Source organism: Ixodes scapularis, unplaced genomic scaffold (genome assembly GCF_016920785.2).
Source record: "Ixodes scapularis isolate PalLabHiFi unplaced genomic scaffold, ASM1692078v2 PGA_scaffold6__148_contigs__length_123643588, whole genome shotgun sequence".
NCBI classification, from domain to species: Eukaryota; Metazoa; Arthropoda; class Arachnida; order Ixodida; family Ixodidae; genus Ixodes; species Ixodes scapularis.
The window spans coordinates 19,480,466-19,499,866 of record NW_024609881.1 but is presented as its reverse complement, the minus strand read 5'-3'; the positions used below and the strand labels follow the sequence as shown (position 1 = coordinate 19,499,866).

Here is a 19,401-nt window from a genome sequence, read left to right as displayed (position 1 = left end):
GCGTAACGTCACTGGTGACGCCACTGATGACGTCATCAATGATGATGACGATGCCTATGACGTCATCAGTGACGATGCCGATGCCGATGACGTCATCAGTGACGATGCCGCTGACGGCATCAGGGACGTCACAGATGACGTCACCAGTGACGATGACGATGACGGCGTCATCACGATGCCCATGACGTCATCACGATGACCTCACCATCACGTGACCTCACAGGGGTCACGTGACCCCGTGAGGTCACGTGACCCCTCAGTACCCTTCCCTCCTCCTCCTCAAAAGCTGCGCTCTAACTCGACGTTACAGGGAGTTGTCAACGGCTTTCTTTTTTTTTTAAAGATCAGCTTACTTAGCTGGGGAATTCAGTCTTCTACTTGCGTCATATCTCGCAGGGTTAACTTTCTAAAAGCCTGTTTCAAGCCATAACAAAATCAGACATCCCTACGTCTTCCGGCTTTAAAATAAAAAAGGCGTTTCGAACTATTATAACTTCTTGTACACAAACAGCATCCCGGGATCGACGCTAACCTCGAAAAAGGCTCCTACTTGCCCTTCGACGAGGGACACAGAATGGCCGTGTTCGTGCGGTCCGAGTCCGGGGACTACAACTACGGCATGGTGAGTGTAAACACAAATTCAGAACACCCCGCGCGCGAGTGCACAAACAACGTTACGATTATATACGACGACCCAATTAGAGGAAGCCACACTAGGGCACCCAAAGAGCATGCAATAGCATTATAAAACAAGCTCATGGCTATGAGGAGCGCAAGTCCGTCTGCTTCTTGCAGGGGGGTTGCGATGATGTCAAAACGCCGAGCTCTTATTAGCTGATTGAAAAAATATAACGAGTAGAGCTCAAGACATCTAGCAGTCAGGTCTACCCACTATCCTTCCAATCAGAGCACCTAAACTCTTGCGCAAGAAGCAGACGACTTGCTCTCCGCATGCTGCGCTTCGCAGTAATTCTGACCGCAGCAGACGCTAAAATTTGATGGAGCCAATCACGCAGCCCCAAAAGTGCACCATCACGGCGCGCATCGTCTTTGTTTGTTTTCTATCTCCGATTGAACCAATCACACACAATAAATGCTCCGTGATTCGAGTATTTTGTGTTTGTTTTGTTTGCCTGGTTGGTTTAGACGTCGGCAGCAAACCCACAAAGACAAGGGCCGTGACGATTTACTTTTGGCGCTGGTTCACTGCGTACATTCGATCTGACTAACGTTGACGTTTGGGCTGGTTGCTCTTTAGAACGTAGACGAACAACAGCTTTGACTTACGGCTGAAGTTTATTTGTGCTAACGTCGAGTATGAATACTGCAACGCCAAACAAAGAAACCAAATGGAAAGACGACAATTCCGAGGGCACCTAAGCACTTCCTACGAGTTCTGAATGTAAAACCATTATCGGTGCCAAGAGGAGCAGACACGGCCGCAGTACCTGCAGGGAGTACGGCGGTGCGCCGCGCAGACGGCGCTGGCTCTCTGGTGACTGCTGTGCCGCTGGATGAAGCAGCGGCGGGAGTGCGAAGCTCGACGCGGCGCCGGAGTGCGTGACGATGCATCTGCGTTGCTGTGCTTTTCTTTGTGTTTTATTTCTGAGGCGCGTCTGCTTTGACCTCGAGCGGCCTCGCATGCCTCCTTGACGAAGCATCTGATAGGACGCGTCGCAGCGAATGGGAATTTAAGGCTCGTTTTGCTGCTACAAACAACGCCGGTTTCGCTTCATGAGATCTTCCTGACATTAAACATGGCAGGAAGATTCGTTGGTGGATTCTTAGAGAATGCGTTACCATGACCCTTGGGAAACGTTAGCGCTGGCCCTTTAACTTTCCTCTTTTAAAATTTTCTTTTGGCTTTCTCTTTTGCTTATTTGCTTTTTTCTCTGCCTCTTTTTGGCCCCATTATAGGGTTAGTGTTAGCGTTTCCAAAAAAGGGGACGTGTGTGGCCTTTCCCTAGGACCATGCTAACGAGTTCCCTAAGAATCCACCAGTGGATCTTCCCGTAATTTTTTCGCCTCCTTTTATGTACTACGTCTGTCAGAGTACGTCGACGCCCTTGGATAGGGTCATTCATATCAGTCGTGAAAAGAACCACATCCATACCACTCATGGAAAGGACCGCATTCAAATCACTCGTGGAGAGAACCGTATCCATCGTTTTTAACTACAAAAACACATCACAGCCCACGCACCGCTACTACGGAAACGCAGAGTGAAGAACAACCGGCGACGGCAGAGCGGCAACTGAGCACGCCCGCATTCCACCGCGCCGCGGTGCAACACCTCCTGATAACAAAGTGGTAGCGCTGAACGAGACGGCGTCATCAGAGAAGGCAAACGCTGGGCTCTGTTTGACACGACGATTGCGTCAACGTTCGCCTTAAACTTGACTCGAGGCCGAGCGCTGACGCAGCACTCGATTGCAATCGGTGTCTAGCGTTGACCTTCTCTGATGGCGCCATCTCATTCATTAATATGGATTTGTTATCTAGGTGTGGCGAGGCGCCTCCTCCTCTCTGGCTCTGCGCCAGCTGTGCGCGTGACTTTGACGAAAACAAAAGCTTGCTTGGACGACAACCCGACGGTGTCTGTTAGTTTGACAGCGCCGGGAAGAGAGGGCGAGGTCGACGAGTGCTGACGTCAGCGCTTGGGAACAATGGGAGCGTGCACGTGTCACCCGCTCCACCTCCTTCTCTCTCTTTCTTCCCGTCGCTGAAAAACGAAAGTCACCGCCGAAAGTCACCGAAAGTCACCAAGCACTTTAATACCAACTCGTTAAAGGGACGCCACGTGCTCCTTAAGCCACTGTCACACATTGCTTCAGTGCACCTAAAAAGTAACATTCTTTATCTGACAGATATAGTGATGCTGCGCTGGCACAGTTTGGTCCTTAATTGTCTCCCAATTTCTCGTGCTTCTATCATTTCTCGAGTGAGCTTATTTCTTTCTAATCACTTCGCACTTGTCAAAGTTGGGACTGTACTGAAGGTCACGCCAATGTGAGCCCAGAAGTTCTCTACTTATCCTCTCCTAAGTGATCATTTAGGCATCCCCCGTTTTTTTGACGTACTACGACCTCTCGACAGCGGCATGGAGTACACAACACACTCTACACAAGTTTCAAATCAGTCATGGTGTATCTTTGTGCATTCCTGCTTTTCTTTTAACATTAAAGTTGACCTTCGTAGAGAGCCCAGACAGCTTTACGAGAGCTGAAAAAAAAACACATCGACACCAACCCTACGGTCAACTTCCTTCAGGTTATGTGGAATCTTATGGAGGTAAAGTAAAATGGTAACTTTTTTTTAAGCAGTATTAGCTTGCACAGTAGTTATCTGACATCTTTTCATAAGCAAGCTCTCAGCAACTGGCGTCAACAAGTAAGAAAAACTCTCCGCTGCCCCGAGCCTTGAAGCTTGTCTCTCAGAGATTCAATTACCTTTGTGAGGGCGGGACTTGAACTGGGAATTCCTAAAACGGAGGTTAATAATTCCTCTTTTCACGAGCTTCGAATGCACTGAGGTTCCTTAGCCATGGCGTCATACAACCAGCACACATGTATATTATCAAAGTGAAGGCTCAGATCCAAAACCCTAACGGCCCTATTCACAAATACTTCATTATTGAAAAGCAGTTGTTCCAAACACTCTTGAAGGGCTTAAAATGCACAAGACACCTCGGCCTTAAGACCTTTTTTGTCAGAATATAGGAAATGCTAACAGCTCTGCATATATGTTGCTATGGACAGAAGAAATGCAGGACCCTATGCACTTAACATTTCTTTCAATAAAGACGCCGTCATTCCATGTTACGAATGTCGCATTTAGATAAAAGGATAAAAGTTTTAAAAAGTGATTTACGCTCAGTAAACATTCATTCTGAAAGTCCACGGAACAATGACTGTCAATACTGTCTTCGACAGACGCCAACAGATTGTTATGGGGAATCAAGTAGTGCAAGTCTTGTATACATCTGTCGAGCAATTCAACAAGCTTCGGACGGTTTGGTCATTAAAAAAATTATATGATTTAATCAGAGTTTTTCATCCAGAGAAGATCATCAAACACGAACATGTTCAATTTTAGTTGCAGAAAGGAAGCCACAGATTTTCGCAATGTCCCGTTCTCCGACACTATAGCGCGCAGTAGACAGTCAGACTTTTGCGTCCTAGCAGAAAATACTAACTCCACACTTGAGCTTTTTGGCCTTATCGACCACTTGGCCCAGTTTACCTAGGTTCATCAATTTGCAAACTCTACGTGCGCGAGCCTTTACCTGTGGTAGTGTCACATCCTCCCGACGTATCAAAATGGCCATAATGGCGTCAAACGCTTTGGACATGAACATCCCCCCAGAAACTACCGCAAACCCTCTATTTATTCGCTGGCAAAAGCGACAGGGGCTCTTTTTTTTAAGTAAGCGACAGTGGTTCTCAGCGGAACCTTAAACCTAGAGGGCTTTCAGTCTAACCAACATGTACACACCTTCGGAAATACATCTTTCCAGCTTTGATTCCGGAGCCCGTCCGGAAACCTGTTTCAACAATGCTATAGCAGCTCGGGATGCGATTTTTTTGGCTCGACAGCAAACTTGGGGCTGCGGCTCAGGACTCGTTCCGCATTGACTGGAAGTTCGACGCCCCCAAGTTCTAAACCAGTTTTCCCACAGCTAGCGTTGTCTTTGCTCTATTTTTCATTTGTACCCATAGTATCGTAGCTTGGCTGCGGTCGAAAGGTAGTTTAGTTTGCTCTCCTACCCTGCCACGTGGTGGCAGCTCGTTCCTAATTTCCGCAGTGGGCATAAAACTTAATATAACCAATACTATTCTCGATCTTTGTGTTAAAAAGACAAAAAAAAAAAAAAGCTTCATTTTGCCGACCTCCAATCTCAAAGGGTTTGCCGCAAGTCTACTCATGGACAGTTACCAATTCAACAGGATCAAAGGGGCATGTCCAAAAGTCACTTTGCCTGCCTTTTTTTTTCACTTAGGAGAATTGTAAGAGATGTTACCATTCAAAGTTAATTCTACGTTGAGTTGCATGCCTATTCTTGGTGAGACAGCATACCCTGTTCTTTACAAATATTGTCACAAAAAATGTTTATCACTCAAATTACACACAAAAAAGTCCCGGCACGTTTATTCCCGTTTGAACCCGTCCCGTCCTGACCTATTCCCGAAACGACCTTCCCGTTTGAACCTGTCCCGTTTCAACCCGTTCCCGAAACGCCCTTCATATTTGAACCCGTAGCCAAGAGATATTTTACGTTTGAAATTGTCCCGTTTGAACCCGTTGGCATAAAGCCCCGCGCACTCAACCTCTTCGCGAAAAGTGTCCATCGTTCTAATCCTGGTTTACGCAGTTTTTCTGTTTAAGAATGTGTCCCAAAATCATGTTAATGCAATTAAGGCAAAGGTGCAGGCGAGCCATTCAGTTATGTTGTGAAATATTTTTGCTTGTAAACGTATTCTTAAAATATGCAATACTTTCAGACAAGCTTCAACGAAATATATTTCTACTTGTTTCTTTCAAGATGGTCCCCAAAATGTGTAACTACGAAATGGACTATATACACTGCGCGACAACGTTACCACGAACACGATGTGGCGATTTTTCGAATTTCACTTCGAAATGGTATTAGAAGATACCACATTTTACCGCTTAGGTTAGTGGCCCAGATGAGCACTTTCAGAACGCACTAATAATATTGATGGCAGTCTTTTGATTTTTTTTAGACAAACAGCTAAAACCAACAATCGCTTGTTCGCGCTAACGGTTTCGCGCTCTGTACAATAACAAGGAGCTTTCGTAGACCGTTTTCGAAGTCACGCGACGCTCCTCCACAACCCGCTGCGGTATTCAGAACTCTACAGTCAAGGCCATCGGCGCGCAGGCGCAGTACCTGCTTCTTCGTTGCGGAGGGCTTAGCGAAAGCGGAAACGCGGTCTACGAAAACTCCCCAATAAAGTCTTAAAGTAACGCAGGCAGGCACTTTGAGTAAGCAAAAATTAGCGTTGCCTAAGTTTTTATATCGTGACGCTATATTTAGGTTACCCAAAGCGCTTGCGTACATTATTCTAAAACTTCCTTATAGTGAACGGGATATTTTTAATAGTGATAAATCAGACCGGCTGACGTGCACATGATTGCCACCTCATTTTCTTACAACCGTCGCCTACAGAGGCAAAAATCATAAACCACAAAATGCTATCGCCTTGGTTGAGGAAGTTGAGCAGGAAAATCGCGCCATCATAAAGGCGACACTCCAATCGTGATAGTTCGCGGCGGTCACCTTGCCCGCACGGCACCACCATTTGCAAGCTGCTGCGGCGACATCCTTATTAAGGCCTCATCCCGTTTGCAGGTTGATGAAGTTGTAAATGTTCGGGTGAGCCCTCCCTGACACAGCGTTTATCTTACGATGCCATGTCTACGAGGTTGTTTCGGGAGAGAAAGAAGTGATGTGAGCAAGGAGAACAGACACTGGACACTTCAACTTAATCAACTGTTAACGAACAATACAAACGAACCGAACGATGGCCGAAGCGGGTAGGTTGTTTCGGGAAAGGGCGAAGTGGGAAAGGATGAAACGAAAAGGTCGTTTTGAGTCGGGTCGAAACGGGAAGGTACAAACGGGAAGGTTGTACTGGGAATGGGTCGAAACGGGAACAACCCGCCCAGGACCCTTGACCGATACCAGTTTGTTACTACCAATGAGGCAAATTCTTGCCTCAGTGCCGTCACTTCTGGTGTTCCCCGGGGGTCCGTTTTGGGACGCCTTCTGTTTCTTATTTATATTAATGACTTACCAATGTACGTATCATCCCCTATTAGCTTATTCGCAGATGATTGTGTAGTATATCGTGAAATTACTAACGAATCCGACGCGGCACTTCAAGCAGATTTATGCGCGGTATCGGAATGGAGTAACTGTCGGCTAATGACTCTGAACACTAACAAATGTAAAACTATGAGGGTGTCTCGTCGTACCACATCACCATCACCATACTCAGTATGTAAAATTCAGCTGGCATCTGTAACCTCCTTCAAGTATCTCGGTGTTCACGTCACTTCTGATCTATCGTGGAAAACTCATTCTGATCATATAATCGCTGACGCAAATTCAATGCTTGGATATTTAATAAGAAACTTTCCTTAACCCCTCTGTTCCTAAAACTTCTCTTGTATAGGACTTTAGTACGTTCAAAGTTGGAATATGCCGCAGCTATCTGGGATCCAGGTCACTCAACGTTTGTAACAAACATCGAAGCCCTGCAAAATCGCGCTGCTCGATTCATAGTCTGCAACTATCATCGCACCGCAAGTGTCTCATCTATGAAAATCACCCTAGCCCTGCCTCTTTTTTCCTCACTTCGGAAAATATCTCGTCTATGCCTCTTCCGTAAAATCTATCATTCCAACGCTTCACTGAAAGAACAAACTATTCATTAGCCTTTCATCAGCTCATCTTATTCGTTAGCCCCCCCCCCCCTTTCATTTCTCCCCGCATTGATCACAAACTTAAAGTTGGCATACCTCATTGCGAAACTTCTGTTTACATCAACTCTCTCATCCCTAAAACGTCATCTGAATGGAACCACCTTCCCGCATCATTAGTAACTATTCCATCAATAGATTTATTTAGAAAAGCTCTAACTACTCACTCACTTTCGCTAGGATTATGGGGTACTAACATTTATAACCAAGTTGCCTTTTTGTTAGAATTTTATGCGGAGCCAATATTTTATGTCCACCCCCTGTGTAATACCTCTGGGCCCTGAGGGTATTGAAATAAATAAATAAATAATGTATTTTAGGGAGGGGGGGGAGGGGGAGGACATCGGCAAATTAAAATTCGGATTTTATTCGAAAAATTCGAATTTACCAGAATTTTACCTGTGATTGTTTTTCGGGGTTCTTTCGGAATTTTTCCGAAAACACGGAACCCTAACTATGATACAGGGAGCTCCGGGAAAAAAGATAATTGTATTTTTTTGAGCCCAGGTAAATAAACTTATACATCGCAGAAAGATCAAGCTCCTTGAGAATGTGAACTTAGCGGTTGGTATACAACGCAAAAGTTTGAGAAGGTAACATTGCCTGGATGAAAGGGATGCTGAACCAAACATTTCAGTGTCTATAATAAGTGGCTCACGATCTTCCCACGAGCCAGCTGCCGCCGGTGTGCGCGCACACACACAACGAAATCGACGTCAACATATCCCCCATTCACGCTTATTAAGCGTGAATGGGGGATATGATGACGTCGATTTTGTTGTGTGTGTGCGCGCACACCGGCGGCATAAGCGTGAATGGGGGATATGATGACGTCGATTTCGTTGTGTGTGTGCGCGCACACCGGCGGCAGCTGGCTCGTGGAAAGATCGTGAGCCACTTATTATAGACACTGAAATGTTTGGTTCAGCATCCCTTTGAAAGATAATGGAAAAAAACGAAAGTTCTCGATGAGCCGGCGTTCACTTAAGCCTCATACGTAAAATTAAGAAATGATATTGCGAACGTTCTTGGGATTTTTAAAAGTGAAAAACACTTGCCACCAAGTAAGTATTACTTTCGTTCTTGCTGATAAAGTTGCTTCCTTAAAATAGATGCGACAGTAGCTCACAATGTCTCGTTTTTTGTTTGTTTTTTTACGAAATTATGTTTAGGCGGACGTCGGCTCATAGAGAAAGTTCGGTTTTTCTCAGTTGTCTTTCGATCCAGGTAACATCATGTTCTGAAACTTCCACATTCTTACACAACAGCTTGCGTCCCATTCTCACGGAGTTTGATCATTCTGCGAAGCATACGTAGTTTACTTATCTGGGCCGAAAAACAAGGCCCTCTTTTGTTAAGCCTTATGGGGTCAGTGATGGATGAGAAAATTCAGGAGCTCCAGGGCTTTATGAGGGTACTCTGGGAGACCCCTGGTTATCCAGGAAGACAGACTGATAACCCATGTATTCCAATCATTAACGGCCATCAAGTTCCTTTTATTCAAATAGTTCGTACCGGGACGTTGTGGCCTTCTTTTTCAGGTTGGAAACCGAAGTCGTCTGGTCTTTCCCGACTTTACCCACCCGCTGAGCGGAGACTACTGGAGCAGGATGATCTCCTATTTCCACGATGTGGTGTCTTTCGACGGCCTCTGGCTCGTGAGCAATGCTTTGTGGACCGCAACTTTTCCCGCTCAGTTCTGCACAGAGCATGCACATCTTTTGGGGTCTTTTAGGTCCTTCAAAATGCTCTGCGCGTTTTTATACCATCTGAAAGGGGTGTTGCAACGGAGTTTCCGTACTCCGAAAAAGCATGTAGACCAACGCGCTGCTCTGACGTCATGCCGCGGCGGTGGCGCTGCTGTTTGCACGGCACATGCCCGGAAGCTTCGTCCCACGCAAATCTGGTTTCTGTGAACACGCAGTGCAAACAGCTGGCGCGGGCAAACGCGGGATTGTTTCTGACAATATGGTATATGCTTGCTGGACAAATATGCGAATCTCTCTCGTGTTCTTCAGACATTTCATATATAACTTCAAACTAATATCAATCAGACTTGGTTCTTGCATCTGGAACACCTGAACAAGGAATCACGTAATTTTAACTCTAAGAGTTTTAAGCGCATCTTTGGGACATCATTGTCATTCAATAATTCTTCCCTGCCACGTGCCATCAAGCTCTAGAATGATCTTCCCGAGGCCGTTGTTTCAGTTTCCGACCCAGCACTTTTTCGTTCAGAATTAACCACATATATGCTAGCCAATTAAAAATGTGTAACGATGTTATTTTCTTGCACACTGGTCACTGCATCTATATTTTTACTCGAAATGTTAACGGATGTGCGTATTATAATTATTTTTTATTTAATTATGTGCTTTATGTAACCCAGCTGTGCAAATATTTAGTTTATTCTGTTGCGCGCAGATGTGTATTGATGTTTGTATAGAGTCGGCGTGCTCCCTGCCATTCCTTCTTTGTGTTAACCAGATTATATAGCCCCCCTCATGTAATGCCGACAGGCCTTTGAGGTACTTTGAATAAATAAATAAATAAATAAATAAGTTCCGAGTTCTTGCGTATGTGTAGTACATTTTGCATGAAATAAGTGAACAGTTTAGTTCAGCTGGTATATTTTAGTCGAAAAATAATGGCGCCGTAAATTTCCAGATACAATTTGGTCGACTCCTGACGCACGAGCTTATAAATGCGATACTATTTCTTTCGGCAAGGTCGAAAGAAATAGTATAGTAGAAAATAAGTTGTCCAACTTGTCATATGCCGCTGGGAAAGAAGGAGCATAAAGGACGTTTCCATAAATCGTCGCGTGCTTCGCTCTCGACCACTGCTCACAGAAATTTGCAAAAGGCCTATGTAGGCCATTTTTACGTTCGAAGCTACGGGGTAAATTCTCTTAAGTGCGACCGAGTTACATTGGTCCCTTATGTTCCTGTTGTTTTTGTAAACCCCTTCGCAGAACCTCCCTGAAAGCAAGACCATAGTGCTGAAGTACCTTCATCACCAACCGGAGGCCAACGCTGGCCAAGGATTAAACCCAAGTCCCGCGCAGCGTCCCGCTGAAACTCGTGTCTTCGCTGATTGAACACGAGCCCTAGCAAACGCTGACGCAGCAATCGTTTTCAATGTTCGCCCCTCATTGGCCCTGGCAGGTGACGTTGAGAAATCATTACAGAGGCCTTGCTGTCAAGGAAGTGTTAATTAAGCGTGCCGGCTGTGAAAGGGACCATAAAATGATTTTCCAGCTTTTTTTCAAACGAAAAACCCAATTAATCTTCAATGTTCATAGAACCTTAAGCAGGAATCCGTTTTCGTTTTATTGACTCCATTTTTGCACACACAAAGAAAGATAAATATTTACGTCTGCTTTGCTCTTCGACTCGACCGGACTCGGCCAGCAACGTGTGATATCACGTGGCCGTGACGTAAAGTATGATTTTCTGCCGGAAAGGTAAGTTATCTCAGCCGAGCAAAGGAGCCACGTTGTATACTTGCACAGATCGCCACTGACAACGAAGCTTCTTTGTCGCGGTGAAATTTCGAGGATAAAAGGGACTATTTTCTTCAGTCTTGCCTTCGCAAAGCTTGATGATGTAATTGTGGGATCGAAACCACCCGCCTCACGACAATCGAGCGCGGCTTATGGATTGGACATGAAAACTGCGTGAGCACTCCACTTCGGCTCATAACAATCAATCCCTCTGCCGACACTCGGGTACTGGCTCGTGTCCAAGCACTGCGGTGACGAGAATAGTCGAACTCTATCAAATCCTGGAACTCAGCACGTGTTTTCAACTTTGCCGACCCCAGCGTGTGGTTATGATTAACGTTGGCTACATAGGATAGTCAGCAGACCACGAGGGCGCTTGTTCTGGCTCCGAGTTGAGGGAATCAACGGTGTTCATCTTTCTCGAATCTTTTTGGCGATTGCCATTGCCTAGAAAAAAGGAAAAAAAAAAAAAGAAAACTAAGGCAAGTTCGTTTAGTTATCAACTTTAGGGAGTGATTCTAAGCAGTAATTTGCGAAAGCATAAAAATCGTTCCATGGGTCCTTTAAGGACCTGAACGAGCCGTCCAGCCTGTACAACGGGTCTGAGCGCGGCTGCCCGTCGTCGGTGCTCGAGGAACCGCCTTACGTTCCCGGGGAAGGCCGCGAGGCGCTGCGAACCAAGACCCTGTGCATGAGTGGGAGGCACTTCCTCTCGCGCCACTACAACCTGCACAACCTCTATGGTTACACCCAGACCCTCCGGACCTACGAGTGAGTTGGGCGCTCGCCTCGCGCTTCGCTCACGGTGCCGGGAGCGTGTCGCCGACCTGGTGAACTTACCGCGTCCCCATTTGTGGTCTCTTGATGTCCGCTTGATACGTCACACTTGTGTCGCGCTGTTGCCCAATACAATGCTGGCGCTGACACAGCGGCCGAGTGAGATTGGGCAGACGACTGTTCTCTTGCAGGTCGCTTGATACCCTTACAGACCATAAAAACTTCACCAGCTACGAGTTAGGACGCCGCGACGAGAGCGACACTTGCGTTCGCTCCCACCTTTTGCAGGAACTTTCACGACGAACCACCAGGGTCGCAACAACACACAGCGTTGCAGACCGTTTTTTGTAACGTAATTTCTTGCCCCTTCTAAGCCACTTTCGGTACATTGACGGTATAGGAGAAAAAACAGACCAGTCGTAGACGTGATCTAGGCGCAGTGGTGCGGTTCCCTATGGAACACCTGTCGTGGTCTCTAAACTGATCGAAAGCGAAGGAATCTCATACTTAGATTTATTGCAAATAAAGCCAACTGAGTAATATAACGCAGTCGAGGGACAAAATGTACTAATAAATGCTTTAACTTCCAATCCGAAGACAAACAGCGCCGAGGCGGAAAGAAGCAAAACAGAGAGACTCAAGTAAAGAAAGTTTCAGATGTATGCGTGCAAGTTTATCCATAATCTGGGTTTTGCCTTCTGAAGTTTTTTGTTGTGCAGCTAGACATACTTTTGTGATGATTCTCGAGAAGGGACACCTCCGTAATGCTCCCAAAATTTGACGGGTATTTTTGTTTTCTTAGGCTTGGCTTTTATGTTAATTTTTATCGAGAATCCAATTTTAGTTTTACCATTATACTTTTGGGGCTCCTGGTCAGTTGATGTTGGTATATAGTCAAAGAAGTTAAATTAGCGCAAAAAGAATAGATCCACCGCTGATTTTTTAGTGATCAAACCTTCACATGAAGAATTGTGCTTTTGGGAGAACGCTGAGCAAGCCGACCTTCAGTCTGAGTCTCCCTGGCGCGCGCCGCCATATCTTCCCAAAGCGCCGCCACGTCCTCCTTTTGTATTCCTTTTGTTTCTTCCGTCTGTTTGCAATCTTTTTTATAATCTTGCCTAATCTTCGATGCACCCCCATCTTCTCGGAGTTCTCTTTCCTGCCTCCTTTGTTTCGTTGTTGTTGTTTTTCTTTGTTGTTTTTTTGTAAGTTTTTGATAATTTAACAACTATTACTCTTGCATACGACGCTCGCAACGTGGCGCTCTGAAATCTGGGCTTTCCTCCGAATGAATATAATTCTGCATTAAGACATTTGATATCTTTATTATGAGCGTTAGAAACCCAAAACGGCAAACACCTCATTCACGTGCCTTCAATGCAATCTAAGATATTAAAGACCATGCTTTGTTGCTTAGGACGAAACAAGTCATAACCTTTCAAAAACATACACCGTCTGTTTCAGCTCCTTACGGCAGGTCACCTTGCGCCGACCGTTTATCATTTCCCGGTCAACGTTCTCGGGCCAGGGTCGTTACTCGGGGCACTGGAGCGGAGACATCGAATCTGACTGGGACTCCCTCCGCTCTTCCATATCGTGTAAGTATAGGGTACACGTGGAATCCGTCTTTGACTGGTGTGTTTAGCGTCCTATACCCCCCGTGGATCGAAGTTTCGACAAAACTGCATCAAATTACGTAAATAAAAGTTAATCCGAAGGCGAGCCCACTGAAAAAAAAACAGAGATACGGAAAAGAACGAGGAGAGGTAGCGCAACAACGTAATAACAATACGTTTCGAAAGCCGCGGGATGAGCATCAGAAATAGTCAACCTGGTCAACTTGTCTTAGAAGGGATGGAATAGTTGCTGGCGTCGCTGTGTACCAAACAGGCCTCCTGTACCAGCGCTGGCTGGACGTTCGATCGGCTGTGTCAGAAACACAGGGCAAGGCGTGGCCTATTGAACTGGTTAAGGCGAGCGTGTTGTGATTATGAATACTTAAAATCGAAAGATTAAAAACACGAAGAACATTCACAGACAAGCACACTCTTTCATAGAGTTGTTGTGAAAGGGTGTGGTTGTCTGTGAAAGTCCTTCGTGTTTTTAATGTTTTTATTCTTTCCATTTTAAGTGGCCTATTACGTTTCTTAGCTCGTGGTTGGCTCCTCGATGTTCTTGTCACATGATACCGCAGTCTGATTGGCTCTGGGGGAATAATTAAATGCTCAGGACTCGAAACGCCCTGCATTTCCTAAGCTGCCAGTTTTTGCGTCCTGCTAGAGAGCGCTGATGAAGCAAAAGAAAAGTCTGCTGCCTCCGCCGACGTTATATTCTCGGACAGGTGACTGCCTGCTATGACCATGGTTCGTAATGTCCGCCGACAAAAAAATTATGTGTATCAGATAAAATAAAAAGAGGTGAATAAACCAAGTAGATATGTGTTTCAAGCATGTTTCCACGCACTACTGTCTTGTGCGCAATATCACGCTGGAGCTCACCATCTGCAGCCTGACCGAAAGCGTCGCTTTGGTCAGCCTTTCATGAACGGTCTTGAGCTCGCTGTAACATTGTTATACTTCGTTTTACCTTAAAACAAACTAACCGAGAGGCAACAAGTGCCAGCGGGTAGCTTTGCCTGGTGCTCCAACTGCACAAAGGCTCTTGCAGCAGTAGCGCCGATCACAACAATCAGCTCGCTCTTGTTGAGTAAGTACCATGAACCAGCCGTCTTTGCGGTTAGTAATTGACAAGTGGAGACGAACTATAGCAGGATTCTGTTTAATTGCATACACAAAATTAAGGGGAATATCAGTTTGTCGCCAAAACCAGGGGTGTACTACATTTACCGTTCGTTCAGCAGGAAGGCCGACGATGCGAAAACACGAACGATACGAACATCATGCGCTTCCTCGCATCGTCGGACATGCGCCTGCGGCACGAGTGGTAACTTTAGTGCATCCCCGCGCCTCCCACCTGCTTCGAGTCGTCCAAAAATACTGATTTAGGAGTTTTCCGTGACACTCAGCATGTTTCAAATTCAAACCATGCGTTTATTTAAAATAATTAAGGGATTGCTTAATTTCAGGTAATTATTAATCTGATTCGTAGCTTTTGGCAGTCCTTGACGTACGCCGTGACCGGCAGTTTGTTTATGAAGACAGTTTCGCTTCTTTTCTGAAACACCTTACTTTTATGAATGTTTAAAAGTCTTCGCAGAAACACCCTGTATATTGGTTTAATTCTGTACATTTTTGTTTTTTGTGCTTACGTTGCCATGGTAACAGAACCAGTCGTGCTGACGTGCACTCCCATGAAGTATGAGTCAAATTCCTGTTTACTGGGTTTACATATTTTTTTCTGTTAAAATATGTTTTTTTCGGGATTTCTTTTTATCGCAGATTCGGTGTTTTTCGGTGCAGAAAAAAAAATTGCTGTTAATTGGATTCCTTAATCCGAAGTTGCGCGTGACTCGATAACTTAAAAAAACGTTCCTTGTACTGATAAGGGAACAAACGAGACAAATGGTTTTGTTCTCGAAGACTGTAGTAGCGTCGCAGCGGTTTAGTGACGGTTGTGTTCTGGACGTAGAAAAATTTTTGTTCCGGCTAAGTTTCGGATTATTTTATTCAAGGGCCTCTATAACTCGGGCTCTTTCGGCTTTCCCCGATTTTTGTCAAAACGGTCTCGGGAAGCCCGTTTTCGGGGCCTATAAGTATGCACGGAAAACGGAAAACTGTATAGGTACGGCGGAGAGACGGGCACAATCTTCGAATTTTGAGTTTCCGTCACAACTTACGAAAAATCTTCAGCCTTTCCAGCGAAGCTGTACTATGGTGGGAATAAAGTTTTTATAAATGTGAGGATTAAGGTGTGATGGTGTAAATGGGTATTTGAGCGATTAAAGAACCATACATATAGAACACAGAACATAGCTTTATTGATACAACAATCATTTTTTCAGAATACAATTAGCGGCGAGATGTTTTGGTGGCGCCCTCCTATGGTTCCCCTTTGTGACGTCATTACCTTGCGAACAACAAGTTCGATGGTGTTTGAAAATTGCATGGTGGAAGCCTGAAATCATTGCGCTCTCATAGCAACACTGCCAACACCGTTGAAATTAAAGTTCTTTCATTCCTCTTATTTCCATCGATGGTATACCCTTTCCGACGTCATAGTCAGCTTTTGGGCCAATCGTGGAAGGCCGACCACAGCGACGCTTTCGGTCGCGCACGTCGCCAATAGCGAGCCGGAATAAGCCTCAAGGGCTTGTATATATATAACGATCCAGGGTACTTATTGATTTCGTAACCACGAGGACGACGTCCTCGTGGTTACGAACGAAGACTTTCGCGAGGACGTCTCGGACGACTTCAAGGACGACTTCTTGGACGACCTCAAGCATAACGCCTAGAGGATGACGTCTAGGACGACCTCAAGGACGACTTTTAGGACGACCTTGAGGGCGACTTTTAGGACGACCTGGAGGACGACCTTAAGGACGACTTCTTGGATGACCTTAAGGACGACTTCTTGGACGACCTTAAGCATGATGCCGAGAGGACGACGCCTAAGACAACTTCAAGGACGAATTCTAGGACGACCTCGAGGGCAACTTTTAGGACGACCTCGAGGACGACCTTAAAGACGACTTCTTGGACGACCTCAAGCATGATGGTTAGCGGACGACGTCTAGGATGACCTGAAGGACGAATTCTAGGACGACCTCAAGCATGATGCCTAGAGGAAAACGTCTAGGACGACCTCAAGGACAAATTTTAGGACGACATCGAGGGCGACTGTTAGGACGACCTCGAGGACGACCTTAAGGACGACTTCTTGGATGACCTTAAGGACGACTTCTTGGACGACCTTAAGCATGATGCCGAGAGGACGACGCCTAAGACAACCTCAAGGACGAATTCTAGAACGACCTCGAGGGCAACTTTTAGGACGACCTCGAGGACGACCTTAAAGACGACTTCTTGGACGACCTCAAGCATGATGCCTAGCGGACGACGTCTAGGATGACCTGAAGGACGAATTCTAGGACGACCTCAAGCATGATGCCTAGAGGAAAACGTCTAGGACGACCTCAAGAACAAATTTTAGGACGACCTCGAGGGCGACTTTTAGGACGACCTCGAGGACAATGTCTAGGACGACCTTAAAGACGACTTCTTGGACGACCTCAAGCATGATGCCTAGCGGACGACGTCTAGGATGACCTGAAGGACGAATTCTAGGACGACCTCAAGCATGATGCCTAGAGGAAAACGTCTAGGACGACCTCAAGGACAAATTTTAGGACGACCTCGAGGGCGACTTTTAGGACGACCTTAAAGACGACTTCTTGGACGACCTCAAGCATGATGCTTAGCGGACGACGTCTAGGATGACCTGAAGGACGAATTCTAGGACGACCTCAAGCATGATGCCTAGAGGAAAACGTCTAGGACGACCTCAAGGACAAATTTTAGGACGACCTCGAGGGCGACTTTTAGGACGACCTCGAGGACAACGTCTAGGACGACCTTAAGGACGACTTCTTGGACGACCTCAGGCATGATGCCTAGAGGACGACGTCTTGGACGACCTCTAGGATAAATTCTAGGACGACCTCAAGGAATTCTAGGACGACCTCGAGGGCGACTTCTAGGACGACCTCAGGAACACGTTTAGGACGACCTTAAAGACGACTTCTTGGACGACCTCAAGAACACGTTTAGGACGACCTTAAAGACGACTTCTTAGACGACCTAAGCATGATGCCTAGAGGACGACCTCAATGACGAATTCTAGGACGACCTCGAGGGCGACTTCTAAGACGCCTCGAAGACAACGTTTAGGACGACCTTAGGGATGACTTCTTGGACGACCTCAAGCATGATACCTAGAGGACGACGTTTAGGACGACCTCAAGGACAAATTTTAGGACGACCTCGAGGGCGACCTAGGACGACCTCGAGGCATACCTCGGCAAACCTCACTCATGAGGGCCCTCACTCACCCTTACTCACCCTCATCTTCACAGGTGAAGTGAGGGTGAGTGAGTTTCTGAACCAGGAAAATTCATGAGTGTGAGGGTGAGTGAGGGCCGTGAGGGCTGTGAGGGCCGTGAGGGCTGTGAGGGCCGTGAGGGCTGTGAGGGCGGTGAGGGCCGTGAGGGCCGTGAGGGCCGTGAGGGCCATGAGGGCCGTGAGGGCCATGAGGGCCGTAAGGGCCATGAGGGCCATGAGGGCCATGAGGGCGGTGAGGGCGGTAAGGGGTATGAGGGCCATGAGTGCGTGGGGGCGTGAGTGCGGTGAGTGGCGTGAGGGCCATGAGTGCGTGAGTGGTGTGAGGGCGATGAGTGCGTGAGGGGTGTGAGGGCCATGAGTGCGTGAGGGCAGTGAGTGGCATGAGAGGTGTGAGAGCCGTGAGGGCGGTGAGTGCATGAGGTGCGTGAGGGATATGAGTGCGTGAGGGCGCTGAGTGCGTTAGGCCCCCTTCAGATCGAGCATCTTTCTCAGCAATTTCGGTGTTAATGGCGGGTTGTTCTCTAGCTTTCCCTAGATCGACACGAATTGCTGAGATCGGGTCCGGCTCGAAATAAGCAAACAACTCGGAGCAATTCGAATGCGTTTGAAGCGGCTGCATCCAGTCAGGGACGCAAAATTTTCACGTGATACCTCGTGCCGGTGATGATGACACCGAAAGACTTGGTTCTGGTTTGAAATCGATCGTTTTTCGGAAATAAACTGTTTCAGAAAGGTGCATTAGTATTCTTAACGAGATTTAAATGCATAAAAACACGTTTATAACGCGTAATTGTGTCTAAATTGTGCAAGAAAAAGAAAATGTTATGATGACGATGGTGAATTGCAGCAATTGGTTGCTGCGTGTGATCGCGGGCGACCCGTGTTGCTGGTGTTGCGACGTAAAGTTTCTGGGCGAAATCGCCCCATCTGAAGCTGGCCTGAGTGGCGTGAGGGCCATCAGTGTGTGAGGGGCGTGAGGGGCGTGAGGGGCGTGAGGACCGCAAGGGCAATGAGGGGCGTGAGGGCGGTGAGTGGCGTGAGGGCGGTGAGTGGCGTGAGGGCGGTGAGTGGCATGAGGGCCGCGAGGGCGGTGAGGGCCGTGAGGGCGGTGAGGGCGGTGAGGGCGGTGAGGGCGGTGAGGGCGGTGAGGGCCGTGATGGCCGTGAGGGCGGTGAGTGGCGTGAGGGCGGTGAGTGGCGTGAGGGCCATGAGTGAGTGAGGGGCGTGAGGGCCGTGAGGGTGGTGAGGGGCGTGAGGGCCGTGAGGGCGGTTAGTGCGTGAGGGCCGTGAGGTTCAGTGAGGGTGAGTGAAGGGCTGAAGGTGAGTGTGACTGTGAGGGTGAGTGAGGGGCTGAAGGTGAGTGTAGCTGTGAGGGTGAGGGTGAGTGAGGGGCTTAGGTGAGTGCGGCTGTAAGGGTGAGGGTGAGTGAGGGCGACCTAAAATGCCGACCTCTGCCTCGAGGACGACGTCTAGAACGACCTTAAGGACGACTTTTTGGACGACCTTGTGGGTTCTTATGAAAGCGAGGAGTCGCGAGCGCCACAATATATTATATTTTACATATTTACAAAAAAAGGAAATCAACCTGAAGGT

At 47.0% G+C, this 19,401-nt stretch overlaps 1 protein-coding gene across 1 annotated transcript in view; it reads left to right on the top strand.

Annotated features, from left to right (window-relative positions):
- LOC8042373 (lysosomal alpha-glucosidase-like) overlaps positions 1-19,401 on the top strand; it is an 81,556-nt gene that overhangs the window by 22,962 nt on the left and 39,193 nt on the right. The window contains exons 7-10 of the mRNA XM_040501415.1: positions 512-622; positions 9,048-9,164; positions 11,580-11,782; positions 13,253-13,386. Of these exons, the coding sequence (XP_040357349.1) occupies positions 512-622; positions 9,048-9,164; positions 11,580-11,782; positions 13,253-13,386 (565 nt within the window). The remainder of the gene's footprint in view (positions 1-511; positions 623-9,047; positions 9,165-11,579; positions 11,783-13,252; positions 13,387-19,401) is intronic.